At 37.9% G+C, this 23,117-nt stretch overlaps 2 protein-coding genes across 3 annotated transcripts in view; one reads left to right on the forward strand and one right to left on the reverse strand.

Moving 5' to 3' along the window:
- The first annotated feature begins 1,149 nt into the window (after window positions 1–1,149).
- On the forward strand, window positions 1,150–11,814 carry LOC135717165 (solute carrier family 35 member G1). The gene is made up of 3 exons (XM_065239125.1): window positions 1,150–1,393; window positions 1,903–2,227; window positions 2,283–11,814. Exons 2-3 carry the CDS (start codon window positions 2,025–2,027, stop codon window positions 3,118–3,120), a joined length of 1,041 nt encoding a protein of 346 aa, XP_065095197.1. The 5' UTR covers window positions 1,150–1,393; window positions 1,903–2,024; the 3' UTR covers window positions 3,121–11,814.
- A 5,514-nt stretch (window positions 11,815–17,328) lies between these two features.
- Window positions 17,329–23,117, reverse strand: part of LOC135717163 (tetratricopeptide repeat protein 39C-like) — a 37,552-nt gene continuing 31,763 nt past the window's right edge. For both annotated transcript variants that reach the window (XM_065239122.1, XM_065239121.1), the window contains exons 7-8: window positions 18,520–18,671; window positions 17,329–18,461 (exon numbers count right to left, since the gene is read on the reverse strand). In XM_065239122.1, the coding sequence (XP_065095194.1) occupies window positions 17,819–18,461; window positions 18,520–18,671 (795 nt within the window). In that variant the 3' untranslated portion in view covers window positions 17,329–17,818. The remainder of the gene's footprint in view (window positions 18,462–18,519; window positions 18,672–23,117) is intronic.

Consider the following 23,117-nt stretch of genomic DNA (forward strand, 5'->3'; position numbering starts at 1 on the left):
GAATTGCGAAATCGCAGTAGCCTTTTACAGTTTCGATCCGCAAATTTTATTTACAATTTTAGGTAAATGTATGTAAATTACGGAAATTCAGCAGTTTAGATTGCGGAAAATTTGTAAAATAATATGTCTTACAAAGCATTCAGTAAAAATTACATTTTACCGAACAAATCCAGCAAAAAAGTTGGTATATACCCACCATGATCCCGATGTCAATTATACAATGTCTGGCCCAATGGTTCGTCCATTAATTATGTCACACTTTTAGGGGGGGGGGAGGTTTTGGAAACTGTGACGAGCCATACAAAAAAAAAATAGATCCATACAAAAAATGTGACAAAGGGGGAGGGGGGGTTGAAAATGGGCCAATTTTGCGTGAAATAATTAATGGACCATCCCCAACCGGCTTATTGGTATTAGTGAAATATGGAAATGTTTAGTGGTGTTCGTATTTCATCGCAATGTTTATCTTTTTACACGAAACAGCTGTTTTCTGTGACGACACGTCTGCCATTCGCAGTATGGAATGTTGTGCTGCCGTGACATCGTCATTCGCTTGTTTAGCAATGTTTACAACATTTTTGCTTCTAACAACAACAACAAGCTGCCTGTTGTTCCAGACCTTGTATGATTGACATAGCCATGATCCTGCCAACACGGAGAAAAAATACTACTTAAAATTTGAGTTCTTTTAACTTAAAATTGAGTTCAGCCTCTCACTTGCACTCTTTATTGTTGTCAAAAAAGGAACGAGAACGATATACCCAATAAGTTAATTTGGAGTAAATTGCATATTCTCAAATTTACGTGACTTAAACTTAATTTTGGGTAGAATATACTTAAGAGTAGGTAATTTTTTTTGCTGGTGTTAAATTGAAACTACTATACGCGATTTACTCAAATTTGGCTGAACACCTGGGGCCATATTGCGCATCTCGAAACCTAAGAGGCTCGAAACGAAAGACTTTTTGTATAAACGCTTGTATTGAATTGAGGGAAAGTACTTAATTTTGATTTTTCATCTCCGTGTATTTTTCTATTTTGCTGCATGGACACGCATTAACATCGCTATCATTAATCATCATCATCAATTATCATTCGTTTCGCTACCACACACGCAAGCACTAGAAACGTCAGGTGTGGAAAATCGAAACAGGACCAAGTTGGAAAATTTGTGCGGAAAATCGTCTGCCAGCAATAGTATGGCTGAAAATCGCTTCGACTGTATCTTTATCACGATCAAAAGCTGGTAAAAGTTAGCTGGAGCCGTTTTCCATTATTGTTGTACTTCCACGGAGTAGAGTAGAGCTGAGTAGAGTAGGAATATTGGTGCTGGGAAAACTAGCTAGTCACCACCACCCACCAACCCACTAAAGAGGATGCGTCCCAAGAGGAAGTAAGTGGCTCTGGATAGAGTAAGGTAGCTAATGTTCGGTGTTAATTATCGAGTTATTTTGCAATTGTGAGGGTTAATTATTACTTACGGTTCAGTTTTAAACTGCCTTGACGAGGAAAATGCCTAAATGTGGTGCAGGCTTGTAGGAATTTATGATTTTTTTGAGCCATTTGTGAAATTCAGTGGTGCAATTAAATTAACCCTTTTTGATCTGATGTTGCAAAAATCGGTACCTGATTATAGAACTTTCCGGAAAAATTTCTCGAAGGAATGGAAATTTTCAAAAAGTATAATGCGTCTCCATTAGAATCATGCTGTACGGAGTATTTGTAAGAGAGGCTAAAAGCGGTCAAAAGTCTGTCGGACTTTAAAGGGTTAAATGGATAGAAATAATTAAAAGACCCAATTATTTCGCTGACCAACGATCCGAACGAGGACAAACTTGTTGCTTGCAATTTCTCCACAAATGAAATTAATCCATCAGTTGCATTTCATCATCCCATTTTCAGCCACTCCCAGGAAATCTCCTAGCCTTGCTGTAGCCTGAAGTGCATTGAAGAAGTTGAGTAATTGCCACTGGCGAGGACAGCTAAGTTTCTTTTGATCGAACTGCAAATTGAAATAGAAAATCATGCCGGAACACCTGGAGCTACAGCAGTTGGTGGGTGGAGTGCTTCAGGGAGGCGTCCGACATCGATCACTTAGTTGGCTTCAGTGCTCGTGTCCTTACTTGGGAATAATTTTGGCCACCGTTTCGTCGCTCTTTTTCTCGCTTTGTTCGGTGATTGTTAAAGGATTGGTCGATATCAATCCGATTGAATTGGCCACTTTCAGGTAAGTCTGATTAAGGAAGGTGTGGACGATGTTGAATCACAGTTTTTGCTTTTAGATTCATCGGTGTCCTGCTGCCGTCGATTCCGATCGCCCTCTACAAGGAGGAGAGCTTTTTCCCACGAGGTAAGCGAATCATTTTGATACTACGATGTTTTGTCGGAACGACTGGGCTGATGCTGAGCTTCTACGCCTTTCGTCATATGCCGCTGGCAGACGCTTCGGTAATCATATTTTCCACACCGGTTTTCGTAGCTATATTTGCGAGGTTGTTCCTCCGGGAAGCCTGCGGAATGTTCAATGTGATAACGATACTGCTAACATTGGTTGGAGTAGTGCTGATAACCAGGCCACCGTTCTTTTTCGACGATGATTCAACCAGCCTGGTCGACGAACAGGTCATTGAAACCAACTACGATGTGTGGGGTCCTGTGGCGGCCCTTTCGTCCACACTGTTCGGTGCCAATGCGTACGTTTTATTGCGAGCACTTAAGGGACTGCACTTTTCCGTGATTATGACTAACTTTGGAGCGTTTGCATTGGTTTATACACTCATTGTTTGCTACTATCTGGGGGCAATCTGTTGGCCTTTGTGCGGATCCGATCGGTTGCTGGTGATAGCGTTGGCACTGTTCAGTTTTGGGGGCCAAATTTTACTTACCCTGGCGTTGCAATACGAGCAGGCTGGCCCTGTGGCAATTGCTCGTTCGGCGGACATTGTATTTGCCTTCATTTGGCAAATCATGTTCTTCAAAGAGACCCCCAACGTGTACTCGGTTCTGGGAGCGCTTTTAGTTGTCAGTTCCGTGATGCTATCTGGGCTCAGAAAGTGGGCCCTTGCGTTGCCGAGAGATTCGGATTTGAGAAAACGGTTAAAATGTCTGTTCATAGAGTAAGCTTTTCCGATGCTCAATGGAAACACTGTGTTTGAGCAGCCCCATACTAGCCTGTATTATTTAACTTATACTAACTCACACAAGTACAGAACAAATCAAACTATAAACGCTACCAAAAAAGGATAAAAGAATACTCGTAAATACTTACTTTTGTAATGGTTAGACATTATGTTTTTATCGTAAATATAAGAAGGAATCTAGTCGGGTAAGCATAGTGGATTCCAATCAAAACGAAAAGGAACCCATCCAAGGAATTGTGATTGTCTTGTGGACTTACGGTGCAGGAGGAGCTGAATGTGGTGGGAAGTATAGTTTAAGCAAATCGTGATGTTTATGATCTCATTCAATAATCTCTCGAAATCTGTACAGTGGTGGTTGAGGCATTGGTATTAGATTCATCGTTTTTTCTTCGTTTTCCTAAATTGTGTATCAATTTTCGTAAAATTTCACCATCGCAAATTTGTTTTTATAATTGATACTTGTTAATAGGTTCGATCTCGTCCGTTAGAAATTTCCAGTAGATTTGGCCGCGACATGTAGAAGATTCTCTCCTCGCTTAATTTCTTCAATGGGAAGGGAAATAAGAATAAATGCTTCTTATGCAAGACTGTCAGGTACCGCATAACTTTATGCCGCAAGCGAAAGGCTCAAAGCAGTCCGAAAAGCAACTGGATGAGGGAACAAGGGAAGAGAAATAAAACCAAGACAAAGAACAGATTTGTAAAACTGAGTCAATAGAATTTTGTATAAGTCAAGGGCAATTCGTTAAAGTTAAAAGAACTTCTGAGAAGTGCAGGGAAAATTTATTGAACACCAAGGAACTTTATAGACCTTTAGGTAATTTTATAGAAGTGCAGCAATTTTTATAAGAGTTCAGCTAACATTGCAAATGCTCAGCAAACTTTGTAAAAATACAGCGAACTTCGTAGAAATTCAATGAGCTCCGTAGAAATGCAGGTAATTTTATAGGACTTCAGCAAATTTTATAGAAGTTCAGAGAACTTCATAGAACTTTGTTGAAATCAGGGCTGTGGAGTCTGATCTAAATTGACCGACTCCGACTCCGACTTTAACAAAATACATTAACATTTTACTATAATGAATTCCGGTTGTTTAAGTATTGAAGGAAAGATCAGGAAATATATTAAAAAAAACATGTTAAGTACATTAAAGCTAAAAAATAATCATGAGGAATGATCTGGAAATTTATTGCTTGATTTTGAAGATATTTCAGATATTTTTAAAGAGATGCACTGAAGAGTTAACTTATTCACATACTTCTTACCAAGGAATCAAAAATATCTCAAAATTACAAAACAACAAACGATCAACGAGCCAAATCATAATGCATTGTCAATAAGGGCAAGTAATAAGGACAATATCCTCATGCATTTGAAAAACTCCGTCTGGAACTTGATCGGAACGGCGGATGAAAAAAGTTAAATTTAAATCAGGGCTGTCATTTCATCATTCCGATCAAGTTATGTCGTCAACCGCAATTGTTACAACAAAGATTGCTAGAAATTTTGTCTAAATGCAGTATTAGTGAAGAACTTTGGGTAATTTATAAGTATAAGTTAGGTACGGTCGTACACGGTTTTCTTGTGCTGATAGTTATAATTTACACACTCAGAAATTATTGTCGCTTTCGGTAATATTTTACCGAAATCATAACAGCTGACATTTCTGTAAAAATTACCGGAGTCGGCGATAATTTCAAAGTGTGTACTAAATTCTTGCACACACACACACAAGCCTTTAGTCAAACGCCAGAGAAGTCTATTACAGAAAGACTTTATCACAGCTTTGCCGGATATACCGATTTATTTAGAACTTGATATACAGATAAGGTTCCTCAGAACACCGATTTTTATGATGTTAGCCCGATTTATATTGATTTTTTTCAATAATCAAAGGCTTTTATTACCGATGTCACTTCACGGTGAAGTGACAACTTAACACTCACCGCTTTACGGACGGATCGCGATCACGGGCTGGAGTGGGACTCGGAGTGGCAGGACCAAACTCCGCAACAAGTCAAAGTCTACCGGAGGAGTGTTCCGTTTTTTCCGCAGAAGCCGCTGCTATTCTTGATGCAGCCATCACTCCTGCAGATCAACCGATCCTTGTGCTAACGGACTCACACAGCGTCATCCAGGCGCTGGAAGCCGAAGCCCCGCGCCACCCCTGGATACAAGCCATTACACGATATGCCCCACCCTCAACCGTTTTTACGTGGATTCCCGGGCACTGCGGTGTTCCTGGAAATGAGGCTGCGGACAGGCTGGCGGGATCCGGTCCATCTGGTCCCCGCTTCACCAGGAACGTACCACTCCTAGACGTCAAGCGTTGGATCGCGAATATTATCATGGAAGCCTGGCAGGAGCGATGGTTTCAGTCGCGGACCACTTTCCTGAGAAAAATCAAAGAAACCGTACGACCCTGGCTAGACAGCCACAAGTCCAAGGACCAACGGATCATTACAAGACTCCGGACCGGCCATGCGAGGATTTCCCACAATTTTGGTGGGACACCCTTCCACAAGGTTTGTCCAATCTGCAGTATCCCTGCCTCGGTGGAACACGTGCTGTGTGTCTGCCCAGAGTTTCAAAGGCTACGCGAACAACACCGACTCCCAGAGAACATCAGGGAGCTACTTGGCAACGACCCCTCGACGCTGGCTGCGCTGATTGCTTTCTTGAAGGACGCCCACCTGTACAACCAAATCTAGCACTCTCGTCGTTGGCTGCGCTGTCCGTGTTCTTCCACCTTCCTATTTTCCTGCCTTCGGGGTATCTCTGCCGGACTGGGGCACTGTCTCTTACGGTGGAGCTCTACCTTTTTCGCGCATCCATTCCTCACCACAGTCCCGATGTAACTCCCATTTTACATTAAGTTTTTTTTTAAATGTTGTTCCAGAGCCGGTTTTACGTTACGTTAATGTTAGACTGAAACGTTTCCTTAGAGGCAGGCCCTAAGCCTGACCTTCTACTATCAAATGTGATGAACTAGCCTACGGCTAAAAATCACAACAATAAAGAAAAAAAAAAACTTAACACTCACTGTGCAGTGATTCCCATTTGATTTACACGGCAATCACTTCACCGTGAGTGACAACTGGTCACTTCACTTCGTTTTCACCGTAAAGTGACACCCGTAATAAGGCCCAAAATGATAATTGTCTAAACTCAACTGTCAACTATTGTGAGAGACTTTTATTTTTTTGGATGTTTTAAATTTTCAGAGCCTTGAAGGAAATTATTCACCTTTAACAATTTCTTATGCTTGATATTCTTTCGACTAGTGTTTCCATTTTCTCGCTGTTTTTGAAACAGTGGATCAAATAGGTTCATCCAAATGTTTATGTTTTAACTGTCTGAAGTTTATTAAATCTCTTCTCTTGGAAGTTTCTTCAAAATTTCCTCTGGAATTTTCTTCCAAATTTCAATCAAATTTTCCGTACCCCTAAAGTTATTTTCCGATTCCTCCCGGAAAGTTATTTCGACTTCCCTTGGAAGCTTCTCCTAGAAGTTTCTATCGACTGCCCCGTAAACCCTCTGGCTTCCAACTTTCTCCAGAAGTTATCTTCCAGGAACCTTAGGAAGTTTCTTCCGTCTTCTCCAGGACGTTCTTTTAAACTTTTACCGGAAGTATCTATAGAATTCTTCCAGACGGATTTTGTCTTCCTCTGAAATATTTTCTATAAGATTCCTCCGGAGGTTTTTTTTCCGATAGAAGGAAGATTTTTCCGAGCTGCTTCTGACTTCCCATAGAAATGGCCACTTCTAGAATTTTCTTCCGAAACCTTCCGGGTTTCGTCTAGTGTCTTCCAATTTCTTCCAAAAGTTTGTTTATATTTTCTACAATATTTTTCATGAAAGTTTCTAGGATGTTTTTCCAATTTTTATTAAACTTTCTTCAAACTTCCTCCAGAAAAGCTTCTTTCTTCGTTCTCAGGATTTTTTTCAGATTCCTTCAGAAGCTAGTTCAAACATTCCTTCCTACTTCTGTTGGATGTAAATTTTCCGTTCTTAGTCCGAAAGTTTAAATTTTCGCCTTCAAAAGTAGCAAAAATATAAAATTAATTAATAGGGGAATTTACGTATTCTCGCAACCTAAGCAGCGACCTTCTTTCTATAGCCTTTTTCTCTAAGGAACGCAAACATATGCAGTATTGGTTTGTTTACAATCTTTTGCTGCCAGCTGCTCTAACAATTTCAGTCGAAAGAATTGTCAAAAACTGTTTTGAAACGCTTTTACAAAGCTCCAATCTTCTCTAGTGAGAGCGAGTATTGTCGGCAACCAGTTTTTCTTCGGCAACCGTTCCATTTGAACTGCATGTAAATCTGCTGTTCTATTATCGGCAACTCGAAATCAGCTACAATTTGTAGAGCGTGTGTTTCATTTCAAGAAAACCCTGCTAGATTGCTTTTTCTCAGTGGTAAAAATATAGTCAAATTGAAGCTGAAAGCATAAAGAATCGATTGCATGCATTCAGCGAAGTGTTTTCGTAAGAAAATCCAGTGAAAATAGTGTTTCAATTTGGGTTGCCGAAAATAGTCTGTCATGCCGAAGCCGTCATTTCCCCTATATGTTTTAAAAACCGATCAAAACCGATTTTTAAAACCTTTGATAGCGATAAGCTGGCAAAACAATCTGGCAACGCTGCTTTATCGTAGTAGTCGTAAGAAGCGTTTTGTCTTTATTGTTGCTTGATCTCTCTGTTTTGATTCCTTGCGTCTTACTGATGTTTTTAAAATTTCTTGGCTAATTTTTCAAATTTAAATAAATGTGAAAGATCCATGTTTACTAATGGAACAAGAAGATATTTGCTGGATGAAAATACTGAGTTTGAACAATTCCAAATGCTTTTGAGTAATTTTTTTAAAAATTTTGCTGAATCAAGCTAAAGTGTATATAATAATAGTATAAGTTCATTTCTTTAACTACATCATGGCTTCACCGGAGAAAGCACGTTGCGATTCGATCCTTCACGCTCTAAACGAAAATCCCGGTTCATCCGCTCCTGGTAGTTTTCGATCAAATTCCTGGCCACAGCTTCGAATTAAATTGATTTTAAATTAAAACCAAACAGCTTCTATCGAAATTTAAAAAAAATCTTTTAGCCTAATTTATCTCACTTGTAATACAGATGGACAAATATTTGAACAAATATTGTTGGTAATTATAGATAACGGTCATCAATTTTAATGGAAAATTGGCACAAGTTCGAACGGAAATCATCACATATTTCTAAGATCTAAATCAACAGTAAAGTTGGATGTAGACGGTGCAGGTAATTTCATTGTTCAGACCAAATCAAATTGATTATGAGCCAGAAAAGTTGAACGTGGAACAGATTTCAAGAAGCTCTTGTTAAAAATTCATTCGGACTCGGTGCTTTTTATTCGACTCCGACTCCGGCTCCTTATGCTCAAAAATGCTCAGGTCGATCAAAACTGACGATGGTTACAGTTTTTTGGTCATGATTTCCATGAATGAGCTTAAAATATGAAGTCAAAATATTAATTTCTACAGCAAAAATGTTGTTGTTTGCTTAAATAAAATAAATAAATGAAAGTGAAATGTCTTCAAAATGTCTGCGGGAAAAATTGTCTTAACAGAATTTAAAATATCTTCTCGACCATCATTCTTGAATGGCTTTTGTGTATCTGTTCGAACAAATGCCGTTTCGCCCTTTTGAAATGTTGAAGAAGAATTGTATTTCGTTGTGTTTGGAAAAGTTGACTACTTAATCCTGGTTTTTTGCTAAGAGAAGAGGAGACAATACGGGGGCGAAAACGAACCACTTTTCTGTCAAACGCAAACCAGCTCGTGATTGGCCAATTTTAAGTGCGTAAGATAGAGATAGAGATAGAGATAAAAGAGTAAGAAGCCAGTTGTCTCCTCTTCCTCTTAGGTTTTTTGTAGCTTCTGCAAAATGGAATGGTTGACCCCATACAGTCGCCGGTGGGTTCAAAACCGTAGAGATTAGTGCCGTTTAACACACGCACACTAGCGGGTGCATCGCCGTGCAAAGTTGTATATTATTTTCCTCTGGGTAACCTAAAAAATGTATGAAATTTGATCTATCAAAATGAGTTTAACAGCGATTTGTTATGTATTTTCCTCGGATTTTCTCTAACACTCTCTCACATATCGCACCAATACAACCGAACGTGAAAATCTCTATAGATAAGTCCTGCTGGAGATTTTATTCAATTTGAATAGCTTCAACTCACCGGGATTGAGCGATCGAATTTGAACCGGTACGGAGATTGATATCTTAGGAAAAATCTGATGTGTTCTTGATCCTGGTTCGAAAATTTTGTTTACGGGGACGTCATATCATTTGAATGGCTTCGTGTCGCCGGGTTTAAACGATTGTAGGTCGCAGTTGTTTGTTGTGATGTAAGGGGTACGGTGACCTAGCGGCGACCGTTTTTGCAGAAGCTCAGTAAGCAATCGTGGGTTCTATCCTAAGCCCCTTTACATTACTGAGTAGGATCGCGTCCTTCCATCATTTGCTTACCATGCTTTAAAAAATCGCATCACTACCCAAAGTCAAGTCAGATCTAATGTCCTTTCTGTGACAAACGTGGAGATGCTGAGGTATACTCGGTCTCTAGTATAGTAACAACGGATGTCGAACTAACAATCCTTCCTTTTCCCGATGATCTTAAGGACGTGGCCGGCGCCGTTATTATTTTTTAAAAGTATTAATTCGCCGGAATTTGCACACTGAGAATGGATTGTTAATCCCAAATCCTTTAATTTTTTGGTTTGTATGAATTGTACGGTTATCAATGGTCATATTTCATTCTGTAAATTTATGAATTTTCAAGCATTTTTCAAGATCACTAATATATGAGTTAAGTAAGATTTATTATTATAGATTTTATTAATAGGACTCTTCAGTCAGAAATGATCCATAGTGAATCGCTGTCTAAAACAACATGACTTTATTAAATCAAACCGAATTATTCTTAGCTGCTACGCTTTACCCTATTTTGATGAATCAGCATGTTCCATTTCTACGTCACGGTCCGATCGATGATTCGATGGCCCTCCGGTTTATTTGGTGATGTTGTAGTTCGGATGTTTATGTTGATAGCTCGATCGCTGTGCATGATATTGATGACAATGTCGTTCGTTGTTGGATGTTCAATTGCTTGGTGTATTGGACTTCGATCGTTGTTTGGTGTTGATCAATTACTGTATGATGCCTGTCATTTGTAACAGGTACGGAATCGCCGGTTACTTATGTAATGGCCAAGACTTTAAAAGCCACACTCGAAAAATATTTGATATTAAACAAATATATAGGTATTGGTCATATTTGACAGATTTTTGGGAAAATCCACCAAGTTATTTACAACAACGCTCTCAAGAACGTCGCCCAATTAAAATTTATTTGCAAATCATGCAAATATTTTCAGAAAGCGTCTGCATCTAAAGCTCTAAAATTATGTTATACTATTGGGAATGTATTCATTTTGAGAGGGTCTCGAAAAACTTCAGAGTTAAGCATTTGTTTGAACAAAAATTTGACATTGTATTAAAACATTACGAATTTTGGTACACGCAGTTAACACTAACACGCAGTATACTACGGTAAATGAATTTATACAAATATCGCACCAACATTTTTGCGTGTAAAAAAAAGCAAAAAGCAGTGATTCCAAATTTTTCGACTAACTACTGACTACTAACAGATCATGATAATTGATTTAAAATTTAGAAAAACGAAAAGACCATACCAATGTCCACCACTGTATACGTGACATGTGATCAGTTGAATAACCGAAGCAAACGGTAGAGGGTAGCAGTCGGATCAACCTGTCCAATGGTGCAATCATTGGAGAACAAAAAAAGAGATCTCATTGTAGCGTTTAAGGTGCAAGCACGTTATCGACCAACTTTGTATAAACTCGTAAGAAGTCTAAGTATCAAAACGTCCTCCCATTTTTCCCCACTTACGTAATCTTTCTATAGCTAATGAAATCTTTACGCCTACATCGTGCTTGTTTTGTAACAAAAGTCACAAAGTATCAAAAAAAAATCCTTTAGCGACGAAAAGGACGAAAAGCACAACCTTTCAGTTCATCTTTTGAGTGAACGAAAAAAATCTTTAGATAGAATTTCACATGAAAAACAAACTCAACTTGTGCCATCTTGCAAATAATCAACCTAAAAGAATTACCATTCAAGGACTTAATAGTAAATCCAAAATACGATGATAGTATCACTTACTACTAAAAGTAGCTTTAGCAAGTCGCTGCCGAGCTTAAGTTCAATATGCGTGATGATTGTTTATAACACAGACAGGGCAAGAATTTGCTACTTATATAGAATTAGTGCAACTTTTTGCGTTACCGTACAGAAAGAAATGTGATTGCTACTAGATCTTACGAAACATAATTAGATTATTTTTCCCGAGTACCTAATTTTGTTATTTATACCCTAATGGCACCAAATCAAAAACAAGCTAGGCTACAGCAGTTCAGTTTTGTTATACCAGTTCTCGTTATATGGAGATAGTGTGAGCATGAAATTGAAATCATGTCACGATAGAACGATTCAAGTGGAAAAGCAAACACAAAAAATAAGAGATATGGACATTCTAGTCGGAATATGATGTACATTATAATGAAACTATCTTAATGCTAAAGAAATATCTACTAAATATTAAATCATATGCTCGTCTGTGTTGTTCTTCGATGGAAAATAATGAGAAATGTTCACTGTCAATAAACTGCGATGACAAAATGACGTAAATCAATTTAGCAAACTGGCCAGATCTGTTACATACAACACTGTGCTAAACGACTTTCTAGGACAGAAATTTGTTGCCATGTATGATTATTTTATGGTCCCCTGAGTACAAGTACAGAATATCGATTCTAAATTAGGTCCTGATCATTCTATGCACTGACTCTTTGAAGTTTCTTCTTCTTCTTTTACTTTATTATCAGCCCTGAGTCCCTTTGAAGTTTAAATGAGAATTACTTTGAAAAAGTGAACTTTTTGTTCACCTCGTCCTAGCCTTTCACTATAATGATTTATAAACAACCTTGCTTCTTCTTTCTTCTTCCTCGCATTTCAAGCTTATTGCTTATGGCATATTAGCTTATTGCGTGCTCTCAACTTAGTGTTCTAGATGCACTTCCATAGTTATTAATTGAGAGCTTTCGATGCCTGTACCATTTTTGCATTAGTATAATTGTGTGGCAAGTACAATCATACTCTATGCCCAGGGAAGTCGAGAAATTTTCCAATCCGAAAAATTCCTAGACCGGACCGGGAATTGAACCCAGCCACCTCCAGCATGGTCTTGTTTTGTAGCTGTGCCTTTACTGACTAAGCTAAGAGAGGTCCAAATAACCTTGCTATATGTACTTATAGGAAATGTTGTCAGCTACAACTTTGCTCAAGACCACTTTTCGATTGAACGTCAGGATAATTAGCTATTAAAGTGAAAGTCACTTAATGAGTAAATAAAAATTTCAACTATGATTTTCTCTGAGACATCCCTTCAGATTGCAAAAAGTTCTCGTCGATGTTTTTATTTTATTATTTCGCACAAAATGACGAGAGCTTTTTCCAATCTGAAGTAATGTCTTAGAGAAAACTATTTTTGAAATGTTTATTTACTCACTAGGTCACTTTCACCTTAATTAATTGTGGATATCATATTCTTCTGACATGCTCTACGAACTGCTCAGCCGGCAACACTGGTGTACTTGGCGCAAAGAATAGAGCGAAAAATCCAGGCTTCTATGTCACTAGTGCAAGATGCAGTGTTGCCCTGAAAGCAGTCGAATGGCAATATCAGCACGTTATCGGCTTCGAAATCAGTTAATAACAAATTATCTTGAAGTTCAATCAAAAAGTGGCTTTCAGCAAAGTTGTAGCAGATAAAATTTCACCTAAGCTCAGATCCCATGTAACAATTTTGATTTTATGAGGGTTCTATTTAGACTTGTAGAATGCTTTAAAACCTCGATAAAACTTACATTGTTACTTGGGATAGTAAGCTTACTCGTAACTCATTATGGAAACAGGCTAGGATGAAGAGAACAAAAATTTCACTTTTCCCGTAGTAATTCCTATGTAAACTTTATGGTATGAGCTCGCAACCAAATGAGCTCAAACTTCTGAGAATTATTTGGACCTGATTTAGAATCGATTGAGTGTGCTAGAACAAAATCAATATTTTGAACCACCCTGATACTTATATCTTAACACATCACATTTTTAGGTACCGCCGTCTATATTAATTTTGGTAAGTTTGCACCATCTCAGTCGTATACTGCTAAACCGAAGCATTTTACGTTCTTACTGAAAAAAAATATCGGTTACTATATAACATCTGAAAGGGCTTCGTTTTCTTGTATTTTTGTTATCCCACAGACTTCCATCTCGATTTTTTAATTAAGATATAAAGCAAAATATTACATCGCTCTTTGACACAAAACTACCTGCACTTATTTAAAATAGTTCCAGTACTTCAAAATTGAAGAATGAAGGATTTAGTTTCCATTTGTAATGAAGATTACGAATATGTAATAAACACAATACCCCTAAAGAACCCAATTCAAAACACTCGCAAACTGTTACCCCTATACCCCTTGTTGTATAGCCCCTCAAATTTCTGATATAAATAGTGATATGATGAGATTCCCAATTTTAACAACTCATAAGACTATCTACGATGCAGGAAATTTTGGTTTTGGTGTGGTTAACTGCGTGCACGCTGAGTAAATGGAAAGAATGTTATCAATCGGTTCCGGATATTGCGGAATATGGTTCCATATGCTCAAATTCGTTATCTATCATATTATGATAACCATAACCATATGAGACCTCGCTTAGCTCAGTCGGTAAAGGCACAGCTACAAAGCAAGACCATGCTGGAGGTGGCTGGGTTCGATTCCCGGTCCAGTCTAGGAATTTTTCGGGTTGGAAAATTTCTCGACTTCCCTGGGCTATGATTGTACTTGCCACACAATTATACTAATGCAAAAATGGTACAGGCATCGAAAGCTCTCAATTAATAACTGTAGAAATGCGAGGAGGAAGAAGAAGAAGAACTATATCTAGCGACATAGCACATCACATCTAATAGAAAAAAATATGATTAATGGCGCTCAAAACAACACGGTGTTCCTACAAGAAAACCTTATCAAAAAAACAAAATTAGTATCGCTGAAACACTCACCAAACGAAGGCTTAGGCTCACCCCTTTCATATGGAACTAGTATGCAAATGTTTTAATATTATTTTTTTCGAATTTTCTAGTCTAAATCACTAGATTTACATGCCCCTTTAAGCCCAAAAAATGTATGGAAATATGATCCCCGATAGATCGTTTTGAAACTACTCTCAAATGAAAGAGGCGCACCTAAGATTTAGTTTGGTTGGTGTTTCAGCGATACTGATTTTTTTTATAATAATGTTATTCTACCAGAAACACCGTGAATATAGCCAATCATAGCCACCGTAGGACTGGTTCCGGATATTCTGGACTATGGTTTCATATGATCAAATAAGCTATCGATCATAACCACATAAAACGACGCATCAAATCGCATCTATTCAAACAAATATAACCAATGATGCTTAAACCAATAACCATTCCCGAGCAAAGTTGGATATCAAATTGAAATCAAAATTTGCTGTTATGACATCACTGATTACTACTGATTACTGATCTCATTTTGGATTTACGCGCGCACAGCAAAAATGAGAACTAAATTTTACACTGTGGAATTAAACGTAAAACTAATTCTGCTTTGAATGAAATCAATTTGATTACTGATTTTGCATTCATAATATTAAACTGAATATGGGCCTGACGTAAATGGTTTATAGCACCCCTGCTTTACACTGAAAAACTTGAGTTAAAATCTCACTCCGTAAAAGTCACGAATGGCGTAAAATGTTTTAAACAAAATAAATAAACAATAATCGTTAGTTCAACGACAGATGAACTTGAATTAAATTTTCAATAAGACGTTTACAGCAAAACACTCAGAAATATTACTATACAACGAATAGAATTTAATAATTTTATTTTTAATCAATTTTTATACATGGATTCGATTAAAATTCACTTCAAGTTTTAATAACGACGTTTAATTTGTTCAGTGTATATCAAGGTAAATATACACAAAATGAGTAGTAAACAATACAATTGCCAAAATCGAGACAAAACAAAATGACAAACATCAAACTCAAACCAGCATACGCATGGACTATGTCTTGTAATTATCGCGTAAAAAAAACAGTAACCGAAAAATCATGAATTCTGCAAGTAAAGTGAATTTCCATTGTTAATCATGGATAAATTGTTTGGATCTTTATTCAGTCCATCGAGAAACAGTTCAATTTCGCAATCGCTTGGTGGATCACTATTTTGAGTTGACGGTGGTGGGCGCAAGGGTTCGATTCTGTCAACCAGCCGAAAAGGATAATCCCTATGTATGCTACTCCGTGATTGATCAGAATCAATGAAATTGCACAATGAATCAATTGATTGGGTTGGGAATGACCGAACAATCTCATTGTACAACTTGCAGTGACTTCTTATATTCAAGATCAATAACGACGCCGACCACGTCCTTGCAATCAGGTGGGAGATAGAAAGGAGAGTTAAAGTGACCTTTGTTGTTATGTGGACCGTGTTTACCTCTGCGTCCCCACAAAGGTCACAGAAGAGAGGTTTTGTTAGTAGGGTGGGGTTCGTTGGATCAGGATTCATGTTGATAAGTGATGTGATCATTGTTTTGATATAATAGTAGTTTAATAAATACACGAATCCGGAGTATGAGAAAACGAACCAATCCTATTAATTCTTTATTGTAAAGAAGCATGGAACTGAACCCATGATTTTCTGCTCAGTAAGCAAAAACGGTTGGACTAGACAACCAAGCCCCTTACATCAGAGTGAAACCGAGTATAACTGACGATCGTTTCTGAATAAGAATGATATGAAATAACAGAAACGGAAGATGCCAAATATATTTCAAGAGGATAGAAATAGATCCAGTGCGATAGAGATTTAAACATTTCAACTTATTTGTTGCTTGGTATGTAGTGAACGACAGCCGACGCCCTTGGTGTAGTGGTAAGCGTGACTGCTTTCTCACCCCAATGGGTCTGGGTTCAATTCCCGGCCCATGTGTGTTGAATGGGTGCGATATCCTACGCAGGTGTGGAAGCTGCCTTCCTGCACATTTGATTGCCGTCAATGGATGGCAATCGATGTCCGTCGGTGATTGGAACTAGATTGTGGAACAGAGACCAACGTTAAATAAAGGAATGAAAATGAAATGTAGTGAACGACAGAGCTACGCGATAATTCATATAGTTTCTGCTTTTGATGATTTATTTTAAATGTACGAATGGTCCAACCAACAATGATCACGATAACTACAACAGCGATTTTGGAGATTATCTTCTGTCTATGATATAACACCTTTGCCTTCAATAACACCTAATTCAAGATGATGTATGAAATAAAAGAAGATACAATATTTTTCCCATACATTTCCCCATACAAAATTTAAGCTTCTCCTACAAATCCAGATCTTAACCAAATTCGTTCCAATTTATCACAGTTGTTTTAGATCTCAATACAGATCAAATGAGCATTGGGAAGTAAGAGGTTGTGATTCGCCATACAAACTTGACCCACCGTAAGATAATTACGAAAACCCCCTTATTCCATGTAAGAAAACGTAAGAAAATTACTAACACCCCCTTACCCCACCTACCCTCAATGCTTACGTAATTATTGAAGGGCCCCTAGACGTCGGTGTACTTTTTCAACCACTGCTCCAAACATTAAAACACTAGCTGAAAATGTTCAGGCCCAGATTTCTTATTAAATTTTAATTTCCAAATTAATGTGGGGTTTTCGCATAGCACATTGTAAATGTATAAACTATTGTAACACGTGTTTGTTTAATTTGCCTTGTATATAACTATCTAACTTTTTTAACTAACTAACTTGTATGGGGCAACGGTAGTGAGCAAATTTTAAATAGGGAGGCATATAAAATGTATAACATTTCATGTAGTTGCATTAAACAGACACATCATCTAGCCCATAACATCCAACCTTACACCAAGTCAAAATCTTTAATGTCACCAATAAAGTAAAAAAAAGCGTTGTGCAGTTTATTGTGGTATTTAAATTATATTTCAATTCATATTATCACATTATTGAACGTGTATCATTTTGCTTCTTATTTGTCTTTGTTTGTTCCAGTGTGTAACAATATAGTTAAACCATACAAATTTTACATTTATACGAAACCACGATCGCTTTGTTTTCGTTTGTATTTAAACTGCTCTGCATACTTGCATACTAGGATGGTTAGGTATTGCCGAATGTGTTAACGGGTGCTTCCCGAATAAAATACAGCTACGATCGAATGGTTATTTTCCAGTCAAATAAGGCACCAATGAATCACGTGAAAACTAATGGATTAATCATTTTACTTTTACAACATAAATTGATACATTGGTTAAATACGACAAGGATAGTACAAGTCGTATAAGCTTCACAGTTTTGTTTTTATCATTCAATGAGTATCAATGTTTAATTTTCCACCCAGCATTTAATCCCATTCTCTGTATAATAAACAAGCAAATAAACCCCGCATAATGAGCTGCTAAGCGTGTCTCATCCTCAATTAAGCTTCCGCAGAATCGAATGTATTCGGACGTTAATGCGATTATCGAAATCAAAACTCCGGTAGTTTTGTTGCACGTGTAGAAGCAACTGTTTGGCCTCCGTTTTTGCCTCACTTTGCTGCTGTCGGAGCAACAACATTGCTAGTTCGTAATGGGCGAAAGCGGAAATGTGCACATCCTGCTGTAGCTGTTCGCCTTCTCGCATCGCGATACACGTTCGATAGGCATCGATTGCTTCTTCGTAGCGTTTCACAGAAACCAAACTCGCACCCAAAATGAGACGTCCCAGGCCCAGCGAGGGTTCATTCAGCTCTTCGTTCGATTTGCTGCAATCCTCTATTATCGCCATCAGGGACAGTTCGCTGCAACTACTCAAAGCATTCCACATAAACAGCATCTCATACACTAACAGTCTCCAATAGCTGCAATCGAACTTTTCCTGTTCCGTTTCGCCTTTCGGCAATTTTTGGCACCTCCGAAGGATGTACTTCTCTATCTGTGACTCTTTCTGGCTGGATCGACTGAGTAGCTCAGAGATTTCCGATCGCCACTTGATCAGTTCGTCAAAGTAGCCATGCGATCCCTGACATATGACCGTCAGGTAGGCGTAAAAGCTCTTGGAAAATTGGCTGCATCGTCTGGAAAGTAAGGAATGTTAGTGCAATGTCTGTCTGCACTCAACGAATTATGACTTACCGTAAGTCTTTGAAATTGTTCATCGCTGTACCGTAGTCTAACTGAATCAGTCTGCACCATCCGATTTCATGCAAGCACAGTAGCTTGATTTCTCGTTGAGCCGACGATCGATAGGCAAACTCATATGCCAGGATGGCTTCCTTGATGTTGGACTGAAATTAAAGCGCAAAGCATAATTGTTGGAAAGGTTATGTGCTAGGTCTGGCGAAGGCGTAGAAGGAAAATAACTTTATGATAATGAGACAAATACGTATTTTCTGGGTTCATTTATTTAGTTCTTATCAATTATCTAATCAAAACAAAACAAAAACTAGCAAAATCTCAATTTCGCTATTTGCTATTGTCGTCTTTTCTTAATTTTCAACTTCTGCATGTTTTCAAACAATTGGAAATAAGTAAAGGGATCAGCTTAGATTAAATATCATGGTATTCAGGCAAATCTATTGAAACTATAGTATCGAGAAAATCCTGAATCAGGGTTGGAAAAGTTCACCAAAACTCACTATGACTCACGAACTTTTCCCTTGGTGAACTTCGCGAAATATCATGAACTTTTCCAACGCTGTTCTGAACATTGACTTTTTTGCCTTTCACAAATTGGATATAATCTCCTGTTGACTTAAAATGCTGAGTAATATGAACTAAGCAAAACCAGCCATGAAATAAGCTTCGTTTTACAGGTGAACTTGCAGTGTAAAGTTCTGTCCAGTTAGAATCCGGAATCACTTATTGTGTTGCAGCGGCACGGAAAGTGACCGCTGCAAGAATTATTTTACAGCGGTTTGTTAACCTAGGCGCTCACTTTCTGTGGTATGAATTTCACGGTGTTTCGTGCAGTGAGTCAAAAATTATTCCAGATGGAAGCCGAGAGGAGAATAAAAAATTCTGCACACCCACGTTGATAATCCAACGTGGTCCGCAATAAAAATCACAAAAACGTTGAAAATCTCAAAATCGACCGTGTATGATGTGCTCAAACGTTTCAGGGAGCGAAAGAGCGTGGATCGAGTGCCTCAAGGTAAGCGTCGTAGCGGAACATATGACCGCAAGCTGAACCAGAAGGTGTTGAGAACCGTCAGAGCAAACCCTGGACTATCAGATAATGAAGTCGCATAAAAATACGCTGCTGCTGGCAGTACCGTTCGAAGAATTCGTTTGCGAGCAGGATATCGTTCTTATCGAGCCAACAAGCAACCAAACAGAACGTTGAAGCAAAGTTTCGTCACCAAAACTCGAGCTCGGAAATTTTACCAGCAGGTGTTGACGAAGTACCAAGGATGCCTGCTCATCGACGATAAAACCTACGTCAAAATGGATTTCGGACAGCAAAAATTCTACATGGCGACGGCAAGAGGAATTTTTTTTTTTTTTTTTTTTTCCTTTGGTTTGTTTTTTCCGTCGATCTTGTTTTCCGTGCTGAGCACCAATGCAACCGACGTGCCAGGAAGGCAGCTCCCACACCTGGACCCTACCATCGACCCATCAACTCATGAACCGGGGACCAACGGCTTTACTTCCCATCCGAAGGAAGGCGTGATCAGAGATGTTATGCCTCAGAACATCCCGGCGGCGCCGACTGGGATTGAACCCAGGCCTGCTGGGGTGAGAGGTAATCACGCTTACCACTACACCACCGGCGCCGTTGCACGAGGAGATATTCCTGCAAAGTTTAAGTTTGCTTTTATGGACAAATTTGCCAAAAAAACTGATGATTTGGCAAGGAATATGTAGCTACGGAGCAAAGACCAAAGTGTTCGTGACGAATAAGACTATGGACTCGAAGCTTTACAAGGAAGAATTCCTCAAAAACCGCGTACTACCTTTCATTAAAGCCCATAAAAGTCCCGTGAAGTGCATTAGTTATATTTCAATGGAGGAGAAATCTTCTGTGGAACATTTTTCCTGGACTTAAAATCTTGAAAAAAAAAATCAATGTAGGTAGGGTAGAGAACTACTTCGGCCTAATCGCCCATTTTGGGCCTATCGAGCAGTAAGCTTCAAATGAATCCATGATTTCGGCGTTAACAAGTCATTTATGCGTTTGGTACGATACTATAGTTAATAAGCTACTGAACGAAGTCAATGAGAACGCGTGATATGAAGGCTTGCGCTTATAATTCACATAAACAAAAGAAGCGTTCCGACCGAATCATTTTTATCCGCATCCGATAAGCCGAAGTGAATTCATTGGCGTTTTAATGGCCGAGTTTAGAAGCCGAGTTTGGCTTCAAGAAGTAGTGTTAGACTTTTGACAATATCTCAACGATTGGTTTCTCTTTATCAAATCTTACGGTACGTACGGAAAGGTAAATAAATTTGGAAGTCATCAGTAATTATAACATTCCGTTTGGTGCTAAACTGCGCTAGATTAAGAAAGACTTAGTGCGGGTTGTGCTTAATAGGCCGGAAATGGGGTAGTTAACCCTATTTAATTTTTTATTAATGTATGGAATTTTGCAGTTTTTAAATCTAACATTTGAACAAAAAATCAATGCCCTTGATTTTTTGGAAATTTGTTGGGGTTCAAGATCTTGAACGTTTCCAACGTACCACGATTCATAAAATGTTCGAAGTCTCAGTTACTTGACCTATTTTAACTCCTCAATATTTGTTATTTCGAAGTCCGGCATCTTGTAAAATTTTAATAAACTTCTCATACTTCAGTATCTTGAAAAATTCTCCGTTTTCGGGATAATGATCTGGAGATTGTACATTTTTAATAAGTCCATAAGGTTAAACAAATTGTCCTATTAAAGAATGATTAGTTAAATTAGTTTGAGTTCTTGAAGGGTTGTTTCAATGTTCCGAAGTATCTATCGAATAGTATTTAAAACAAATCCAAATTCTGGATTTTCAGTATTTTTAGTATGTAAATGAAGTACTTGTGTACTCCTCTAGTAGCAAACTTGTTGCACAAAGGTTGTATTGCTACCTGGGTAATGTTTTGCATGATAATACATCATAGTTCAAAGTATTACTTTACCAAATTTGAGCACTTTCCTGACGATAATAGGTAAAGTTATTGCTGAAGCCGCAATTTACCCTATATAATTATCAACTCTGCTATTCTGAAGAAATATGTCGCAAAAAAGATACTTTGGATTAGTACTTTTTCTCATAGAATACAATCTACAAAACAGGCCTCACATTATACACCTGACTACGTCCTTACACTCGCAGGAGAAGGACAGGAATGTTAGTTTAACATCTACATAAGAAGATCCTCACAATTCCCTGAGAATTCTCCTTATTTCCAATTCCACTCAATTTCCTTGAAATTTTCCTCAGAAGTTCTGCGAATTTTCATCAGACTTTCATTTAATTTTTCTTCAGTATTCTCTTGGAATTGTACTCATAACTACTTTATAAATCTCCATGGAATTCACTGAATGTTTCTTCATTGTTCCTTTATGTTTCAGCTCCGAATTTCCCTTGAATTCAAGTTTGAACTACCTTGGATTTTTTTTCTAGGATTCAAATGGAATTAGGTCTTCTAAAAAAAATGATGATGATGGTCTCACCTCTTACCCCTACAAAGGTTTGAGCTGGACGATTTTTCTTTAAGATAATTAAATATGACATTTTAACCAAGTTGGCAAACAAAATCGAACTGGTTTCAGTTACAGATATAAATGTTGCTTCACAGCGATATAAATGTGGAAAAGCTCAGGCGTCCACCTCTTAGTTCGCCTTTTTGTCCACCTAAAATATTCATAAGTATTACACGCAATCAAGAGTTAATGAACAATCAACAAAGCATCCTATTACACTAGTAACCCGACAATCTGATGATATCATAATTTTCAGCAATGTCAGTAATGCTCACGAACCCCCAACATTTGCCAGAAAACTTACTACTAACTCAAACTCAAGGTATCTTCCAAATAAGCTTCAAAATTGCATTTTTTTTTTTTATCAAGTGTTAAATTCAGTTCTCTATATCCGTAATACGCGCGCGAGGCTCAAACCTTTGTAGACTACTTTTTTTAATTAATCTACTTTTAAAACAAGTATTAAAAATCCATCATCACCCTCGTGGCGAACAGAAATAGTTTTTGCAGTGCTACAATAATTATTAAAAAAGTCGTTATGACAGCTATCCATATAAAATAATCCGTTAGAGATAACTTCGTCAAGATACATAATTTGTCAATTCATAAAAAATCACTGGAATTTAAATTGTTAAAGAAGTTCTAACAATTCCCTTGGAATTATCCTCAGAAAAACCTTGGCAGAAATTCTATTCAGATCTTCCTTGGAATTCCTCCCTTAATTTTCGTTCGACAGAATTTATTTGAAATGCTCCCAGAAATTCCTTGGAATGCTCTTCAGAATTCCATTGGAATTGAAATTCTCCTCAGAATCACCTTAAGATTCTTCTCAGAATTTCCATCCAAACTATTGTCAGACTTCGTTAGGAATATTCCTTAGATTTTTTTTAATATTATCACAATTCCATTGAATTCTTTTTAGAATCCTCCTCAGAATCAATTAGGATCCTACTTAGACCTACCAATAAACAATCTTTAGAATGCACTGGAAATGTTCCTCAAAATTTCCTTACAAATCTCCTCAAAATAACTATAAATTTCGATAGC

Source organism: Ochlerotatus camptorhynchus, unplaced genomic scaffold (genome assembly GCF_037179485.1).
Source record: "Ochlerotatus camptorhynchus isolate MF236.1 unplaced genomic scaffold, CSIRO-AGI_Acam_v1.1 ptg000051l, whole genome shotgun sequence".
In the NCBI taxonomy this organism is placed as follows: Eukaryota; Metazoa; Arthropoda; class Insecta; order Diptera; family Culicidae; genus Ochlerotatus; species Ochlerotatus camptorhynchus.